This window comes from Mya arenaria, chromosome 1 (assembly GCF_026914265.1).
Source record: "Mya arenaria isolate MELC-2E11 chromosome 1, ASM2691426v1".
Classification (NCBI taxonomy): Eukaryota; Metazoa; Mollusca; class Bivalvia; order Myida; family Myidae; genus Mya; species Mya arenaria.
In genome coordinates, this window is record NC_069122.1 from 49,721,067 (window position 1) to 49,730,287 (window position 9,221).

Below are 9,221 nucleotides of genomic sequence, written 5' to 3' on the forward strand. Positions count from 1 at the left end.
AGAATTGAATTATTACATATACTACGCATATCCTCTTTTTATATCATATATGACGTCATTATCATGTAAAATGGCCCTCATTCCTGTCAACAGATCATAATATGAGTGTTCGTTTTCGGTCGTCTGCAGTCTCGCAACTTCAAATAGTTCGCTTTCGTTAGTGTCATGTTTACTATCAAAACAATTACAAAATGATGGTATATAATTTTATAAGAATAGCGCGTTATATTCACCACCAAAACAGATATTTTAATCCATGTGTGTGTATTGTTCTGCACTCAAAAATACAACAGGTTCGCCGGTGAATAACTTTGAAATGTAAAAGATGTAAAATTATCGACTTAATTTCGCAAAAAATATCCGACTAAAAATTGTTGAAGATATAAGAGTAGCTTTGTTACAGCGAATAGTGTCACCGAAATATAAAGGCAGAAACCAATTTTGGTTGGCTAAGGCTTGTATAGATAGACCTTCCCGGTCGGAATATAAACAAAAACAGCCATTTTTTAGTTTCACTTTATTTCTGACGAAAGAAAGAATGAAGAAATGTAAATACTAGGATTGAAATCAATGTATATCATAATGTTTGCTTAGAAGATGCTCCCCAAATGAATTAGTCATAAATAAGATGTAGGAAAGATTCGAAAAAATAGACAATAATACAATGAAAAATACAGGGACAAACCCAGTAGTCGAAAGTTCAAAAATAATCCCTGTTTAGTGGCACAAGGCAAGGGCCCAAACGAGACTGAACTATAGACACATACATATTAACATCACATACTTAAATACAAACAACACCAACAAACCATACCCTCATCAAAATGGATTAACCGTTGAATAATGGGATTACCGCCTTGAAACGGTCAGTGAAACAAGAATTCACTGGAACCCGAGTCTACTGGGGGCTTTAACTATTTAGCATGGCCATACCATCACATCATAAATTACCCCGAAATGATTTTTTTATCCTTAATAAGAGTGCGTTAAAATTTGGATTTATGACATGAGACATTTAATAAAAAAACTGTAACGATATATCAACCAATACGCTGTTTCAAAAAGTGAAATAACAAATTAATAATAGTTTCTGTTTGGAAATTTGGCCGGCTCTCACTTCCAAATCAAAAGTCATTGCGCACATGGCTTGGACACAATCTCAACGACGTCATTTACGAAATGGCGTTAGGTCCGCATACAAATTGGCGTGCTTTTTTGAAATACTACAATTGAGTGTCAATTTATGTACTTTCATTAAATAATGTACTAATTAATATCGCAATATATATTTGACCTCATAAAACAAAGTAAATAAATATATAACTCGTGGCTACGGCACTCGTAAAATATGGCTTTTGGTGCTTACTAGGTGAAATATAATCCAAATGTAAACTAAAACAAACAATTTTCCATTATATGTTTCACAAAAATCAACGAAACGCACATAATGCGTTCCTTGATTTCAACGTGTTTTATACATAAAATACATACGTTTGCTATTCGTATGTGCAGTGTATACATTATGATCCACTGAATTAAAGATGATAACAAACAAGAAAGAATCATTTAAATGCATCGCTTGTTGCGTGAATTGTTAGTCTGATTAAGTATATCTACGGGAAAACATAGTGCTAATTTAAAAAATGTACGATACAATATTATAAGAATGTGAGGGTATTGTCGTTTTCCTGTTACAAATGATAGTGTCACTGTCCATTAACGTTTGATCTTAAATGCTTATAGAGTTTGGAATTTCCGCCGGGTCCAAATAGGGATAGGGACATTCCCTAGTCTCGTTTCGGCGCTTGATGACGTCACTGATATTCTTGAGCTGCTCGCGAAATTCCTTCTGTATTTGTACCGCAGGAGGATCGTAAACGTAGTCGATCGCGAAATCCCCAAGCGGCCTTGTACTGCGTTCACTCAAAATCTTTGAAACCAACATCACTTTCATTTGAGCCTTTCGTGAATGGATGGCGTCTAAAATATCCCTTTCTGTTTTTGCAGATTTGTCCTTCGGAGGATCACCCTTCAGCCATGACGGGTAGTTCATAGGAAATGCATATTCGTCATATTGTTTGAAGTTCACAGATGCGTGACCAACACTACATGTGTATATAATGCTTGTCAGAACCGTGATAAATTGATCACGTGTAGTGAACTTTCCATCACTTCCGGGGACTCCTATGATTCCAAGGCCGCCAGCCTCCATTGGGAGATCAAGGTCGCGGCGCCACGACTGAATTTCTGGATCATTAATAAGCACCTCGTCGGAGGCATAGTAGAGATGTACGTACTTCGTTACGTACGAGCTTATGGCGTTGTAAGAGAGCAAGGCGTCATCTCGGCAAGGGTAGTCAGGAACTATCTCTTGGTCTTCCACTCCGCGGGTCCTAAGATCGGCTGGAAGGGTACCGGCTACGTCTAAACGCCATAATGAACGGTGGCGGCCGATTAACTGGACCCCACCGTCTTTGCCCACACTGAGAGTGTTGTCAATATGGCCGCCAGGGTTCATTAGCGTCTCTACAGCGCGGTGGTTTATGGCAATCAGGTACAAAAAGTGCGGAGCCAGCAGTTTAAATATGGGATGCGACTGAGATAGATGACGGTGAGTGGCGATAACGAAGCCTTCCATGATGATATGGGTGAAGCCAAGATGAGCGATCCATTGATGAACTTGTGCGTCCGCGCAGTTAAACCACATTTTCGCCAAGATCCATGTGTATTTGGGGTCTGACGGCAAGAACACAGGATTGTCGGGCGCCAGGTGCTGAAACAGTTGGATTGCTACAGGCACTATCTTGCCGTCATCCCGACGAAAGAAGAGCGCAATAGGAGCACAAGAGGAAACCCCAGGGCGAGTGGTCACTCCATCCATGATGCTATGATCTACCACAAAGGTTCGCTTTGACTTTATCGCATCCTCAAGAGAAAGGCCCTGCAAAAAGGGACGCATCATTTCGTCATCAACGGCCATCTTCGGAGGCAGCACCGAACACAGACGAATGACCATGCTGTTCAAACCGTCAAAACGTTGCTGTCCAAATTTCTCGTCACTGAGCCATCTGAAAAAATACAAATATTAATAAATTACAAGTATTATTTGAAATATAAAGCTCTCCTTTTTTTTTTGAAGCACCAGACCAAAGTTCGCAATCTCCTGCGCAATGATCTCAGAGAAGATCTCTGTAACCACGTACGAAAATAGCTAGATTTCAGCTATATAAAGTTGCTTGGTTTTTAAATCTTTTTACACATATTAATGCAATATTTCAACTTCCATTAAATAACTTTGTTTTCAAAGTTTAAAAATCAGAAATGATTTCAGATGAAAGAAATAATCTAATTTTTTGAATGAAGTCACGTGATTTTGATTACCATTTCATAATATCGAAAATGCGTGACGGCAGTGATTACTTTAGACCAAAGGGAAATAACCACTATTTGATGGGATCGCCATAAACCAAATCGCAACTCACAGAAATATCAGTCTTTATTTTTGAAATAAAAAAACAATCTTCAATACACTGTGATAAAATAAGACACATTTTTGCGTGTTTTTTTTAAATGGCCTAGTTTCATTTTGTATTAAGGTGAAAAATACCGCCATACATCACTTGTAAAAATGTTAAGCAGTTAAGTGTTAATATTTTATTTAGTCGTGTATAGCTTATTACAGAAATGATTCCTTCAATTAACTGAAAGTGTTTTTTCTCAACTTTCAAGTTCGTTTCACACCAAGTTATTGAAGATTTTAGTTAATAAACATATCCGGTTTGCCGTCTATAATCTAATGTTTTTCCAACATAAGTAATTATATAAAGAAAATCACTAAGTGAAGTATAATATGAATGCAATTTACGGGGTCAATAATACGATGCTAACTACAGGGTCAAGCGCAGTAGTCGAAAAAAGGCAAGTGCCCAAGCCATACTTTCAAAAAGTAATCCAAAGTTAATATTTATATAATATTCAAGGTGAGCCAGTGAATGGTCATGTGTACCTTGTGCAGTCGGATGGACGCGGGAACATGTTATCATCATAGATGCTCTCGACGTCTTCCACCGACTCCCAGTCACCGCGAAACAGCGTCTTCAACTTACTGGTCCCCATGAGAATCAACTTCTTCTTAGTAATGTCCCATTGGTAACTAAAGGTGCAACAAAAAAGTATTTTCCTTTTCATATGGTTTCAATTTAACTTAAGGTAAAACACCTAAAAATTTAGACCCCCGTCTCACTCTTACGACGTTTCGGAAACTTACGACGTGTATGTCTTGACGCGACGTAGTAACAGTGTAAATGGGGTATTAATGACGTTCCATAGCACAGGGTTTCAATATCACATTTGGCAATAGAGAATGTTGCGTACATTTGATTTAGCCATAGACCAAGACATGCAATACAATTTAGGAAACAAATTTAACTGGTAAGTTTAATCTTCTGAAGAACTGGCTCTTTTGTTCTTTTTAAGTTATATCGAATATGAGTCCTGAATGTTCGTCCAAAATGCCAATCATTTGTGTTTTGGTTTGATAATTACATAATAAAGTTTTATTACATGTATTTCCTTTGTCAATTTCCAGTTTGAATCAATCTACCCCTTAAGTATTTTATTAACCCGGTTTAACAATTATTATAATACATGTATGAAACCTGAATGAAAACTCTTCATCTATGGGGATTTCAGGCACTTGTACTGGAAATCCTGGTTCCAACTGCGAGTATTTATACAACGTCCGCTTCTCCTCAAGTTCTCGAGTGCGTTGCTCTGTGATATGAATCATTAATGTTAATAAGTTAAGTAAACTCGCTGTCACAACGTCAGTAAATGGTTTATCTGTATTAAACGTCTGGTGAATGTCAATGCGATTTGATTTTTTCATACATTTAAATCTTGAATCTGCTTGATAATTTAAACATAGTAACCATTTCATTTTGCTTAATGTACTTCCTACCTGGAAACAGGTCGTCCTGGGGGAGGCAGGTGTCATATGGTCTGAATTTGTAGTGGACATTCGGCTTGATCCAACGGAACACTGGGAACACGGCTTCCCATCCTCCCGAAAGGTTTTCAATCGTGATCGTATCAATGTTCCATTCCGTATACCACCCTGCGTCGTCCCTCCATAGCTCCAGCACCGACACTTTCTCAAACTGCAAATAAAGTCTAAAACATCAAAGATTATAGACACTAGCGGGTCCAGGAGCGTGGCGGTGGCGGGGTGCGGGGGACCTGACGCGCCCAAGTCCCTCTCCCTAATATTGTCTTAGTGAACTGTCAATGTCAATAGGGTAGGACAAATAACACCAGAATGTGCAATTATAGACTGTCAGTTTGCGCCTCAAGGTTACGCGCCCTTCTAAGGCCAAATATTGGACCTGCCCATGCAGATATACTGTAGTGGTGTGGTTCATTAAATTGTTTCAGTACCAAATAAACATAGCGTATGCAAAATTCTCATGATTGTGTTCCTCTAAATTTGAGTTTTTGATAATATAATATAAAGCGAGATGAACGAAAAGAGATTTACCTCGATACTTAATGCTATTTCAATAAAAGATCTTAGTCGTGATTTCTGTAAAAACACGATTTTTGTTATGAGGGGTCAAGATGAACAGGTTCCAAGTGGCACTAGATAAAGAAGCAGATAGGACCTCTTCGCTCTCATCCTTTGATCTTTTATTTGTATTCATTTTTAAAACTCGCATAAGTTCAATTATCACAGTATGAAGCGAATTAACGGAAATATGACACTAAGTTCATTGTTCGGTAAGCTCAGTGGTTCGTATCACTCGCTACTCACCAAGGCCTCCCAGCTGATCGTCGTGCCACTTATCAAGCTGATCGTCGTGTCACTTAACCAGCTGATCGTCGTGCCACTAAACCAGCTGATCGTCGTGCCACTAATCAAACTGATCGTCGTGTCACTTAACCAGCTGATCGTCGTGCCACTAAACCAGCTGACCGTCTTGTCACTAAACCGTCTGATCGTCGTGCCACTTAACCAACTGATCGTCATGCTACTTAACCGGCTGATCGTCGTGGCACTTAAGCGGCTGATCGTCATGCCACTTAACCGGCTGATCGTCGTGCCACTTAACCAGCTGATCGTCATGCCACTTAACCGGCTGATCGTCGTGCCACCTAACCGACTGATCGTCATGCCACTTAACCGGTTGATCGTCGTGCCACTTAACCGGCTGATCGTCATGCCATTAATCCTGCTGATCGTCGTGTCACTTAACCCGCTGATCGTCGTGCCACTGAGCCAGCTGATCGCCGTGTCACCAAATCAGCTGATCGTCGTGTCACTTCACCGGCTGATCGTCATGCCACTTAACCGGCTGTTCGTCGTGCCATTAAACCAGCTGATCGTCGTGCCATTAAACCAGCTGATCGTCTTGTGCCTAAACCAGCTGATAGCCGTGCATCTAAACAAGCTGATCGCCGTGCCTCTAAACCAGCTGATCGTCATGCCACTAAACAAGCCGATCGTCGTGCCAAAAAACATCTGATAGTCGTGTCACTAAGCCAGCTGAGGGTCGTGTACCTATATAACCTGATCTTGGTGCAGGTTATTGTCGTATCACTAAACCAGCTGATCGTCGTGCCACTAAACCAGCTGATCGTCGTATCACTAAACCAGCTGATCGTCGTATCACTTAACCAGCTGATCGTCGTGCCACTAAATCAGCTGATCGTCGTGTCCCCAAACCAGCTGATCGTCGTGTCACTTTACCGGCTGATCGTCGTGCCACTAAACCAGCTGATCGCCGTGCCACTAAACCAGCTGATCGCCGTGCCACTTAACGTGCTGATCATCGTGCCATTAAACCAGCTGATCGTCGTGTCACTAAACCAGCTGATCGTCGTATCACTAAACCAGCTGATCGTCGTATCACTTAACCAGCTGATCGTCGTGCCACTAAATCAGCTGATCGTCGTGTCCCCAAACCAGCTGATCGTCGTGTCACTTTACCGGCTGATCGTCGTGCCACTAAACCAGCTGATCGCCGTGCCACTAAACCAGCTGATCGCCGTGCCACTTAACGTGCTGATCATCGTGCCATTAAACCAGCTGATCGTCGTGTCACTAAAGCAGCTGATCGACGTGTCACTTAACCAGTGATCATCACGCCACTAAACCAGCAGATCGTTGAGCCACTGAGTCAGCTGATCGTCGTGCCACTAAATCAGCTGATCGCCGTGCCACTTAACGTGCTGATCATCGTGCCATTAAACCAGCTGATCGTCGTGTCACTAAAGCAGCTGATCGACGTGTCACTTAACCAGCTGATTACACGCCACTAAACCAGCAGATCGTTGAGCCACTGAGCCAGCTGATCGCCGTTCCACTTAACGTGCTGATCATCGTGCCATTAAACCAGCTGATCATCATGTCACTAAACCAGCAGATCGTTGAGCCACTGAGCCAGCTGATCGTCGTGCCACTAAACCAGCTGATCGTTGAGCCACTGACCCAGCTTATCGCTGTGCCACTAAACCAGCTGATTGTCGCGCCACTTTACATACAATGTTAATCAATGAACTGAAACAAATTTACCTGTATATTTTTCAAGGTGAAAACGTCCGTCTGTCCGCGCTCGAAGTCGTCATGAAAAAAAGCATCAAGCTTTGTAGGAGGGATCACCAGGTCTTCTTCGCCGTGTAGGACAACATAAACGTTGCCGTTGGTACCCGCTCGTGGTCGATCACCCGTCTTCACTGTTATCCGGTATTCGTACATTTCTCTGCAGGGACACAGAATTTTCCAAACTAGTGATTGTATTCAAAATGCTGCGAATAACTCGCGTTCGTTTACATTATAACTAGTTAACGTAATAAGATTCGTGTTTCCACTTACTAAGTGAAATTCGCAAATCATAAGTTGATAACCATTTGTATAAATATATTTATTGATAGGAGGTAACACGAATCTTATCCGTTAACCAGTTAGTATGTTACTTATTAAGTACAACTCGCAAACTATAACTAGATAGCTAAGTAGTAACACGCATCTTATTACGTTAACCAGTTATTATGTTACTTATTAAGTGGTATTCGCAAACCCTAACTAGATAACCTGTCAATGTTGAACAGCTAAAAAAGGTAATAAGTGGCAGTTCTGGGCACTTTCAAGCCTGTTGTTTGTCTTATGATATTTATCTTACCAAAAAAGTAACGCGAATATTAACTAAATAATTATTGCGAAAATTAAGTGGTTAACACGAAACATTTCGCGAACGTTAACAGGTGATCTTACGGCAGTTATATGCCACCATAATACAGTAACGCAGAGTGTTGCGTTGTTCTAATAAGTTAAATTGTATGCGTGATCGATGTTAACTGTCACAGAATGATGTATGTATTATCACGATGTAAACTGACACAGAATGATGTATGTATTATCACTATGTAAGCTGACACAGAATGATGTATGTATTATCACGATGTAAACTGACACAAAATGATGTATGTATTATCACGATGTAAACTGACACAGAATGATGTATGTATTATCACGATGTAAACTGACACAGAATGATGTATGTAATATCACGAAGTAAACTGACACAAAATGATGTATGTATTATCACGATGTAAACTGACACATAATGATGTATGTATTATCACGATGTAAACTGACACAGAATGATGTATGTATTATCACGATGTAAACTGACACAGAATGATGTATGTAATATCACGAAGTAAACGGACACAGAATGATGTATGTATTGTTTTGGCAAGTTATATTTGATCACATATGTTTTGCATGACCAAAGTATAAACATAATCATAATTAGAACGGTGGCGTTTTTGTACTACAGTTTAAAATTGAATAAAACTGAAGCGATTTAGAAAAGTCATAATCATTGAAAACACATCACAAATTAAATATTGTTATACTTACCACACTAATCAAGTTCCGTAAAGGACATAACAGATTGACGAAATTTGAAGGATAGCGTGCGTTAGTTATACAGTGACACATAATCTTGATATCCTATTATAACAATTGGTTGTATTGAATCTAATAAACAACCTTTAGGCCACACCAAATTAATATTTTTTCCTTGGGTGTTTGCCCTTAAAAATTGGAGTGAGCGAGCGAATTTGTTTTTACAATTTTGTCAGTTTTCATACAACCCGAAACGAGCGAAGAGATTTTTTTTATAATCTATATAAAGAAGAAAGATTGTTCAATATAATTG

At 39.8% G+C, this 9,221-nt stretch overlaps 1 protein-coding gene across 1 annotated transcript; it reads right to left on the minus strand.

Annotated features, from left to right (window-relative positions):
- Positions 1-509: 509 nt before the first annotated feature.
- On the minus strand, positions 510-9,000 carry LOC128233746 (polyunsaturated fatty acid 5-lipoxygenase-like). Its single transcript, XM_052947610.1, has 6 exons — positions 8,921-9,000; positions 7,571-7,757; positions 4,961-5,159; positions 4,659-4,773; positions 4,007-4,153; positions 510-3,068 (listed from the first exon to the last, which is right to left on the minus strand). The coding sequence occupies exons 2-6, from the start codon at positions 7,751-7,753 to the stop codon at positions 1,730-1,732; spliced, it is 1,983 nt and encodes a 660-aa protein (XP_052803570.1). The 5' UTR covers positions 7,754-7,757; positions 8,921-9,000; the 3' UTR covers positions 510-1,729.
- Positions 9,001-9,221: the final 221 nt, after the last annotated feature.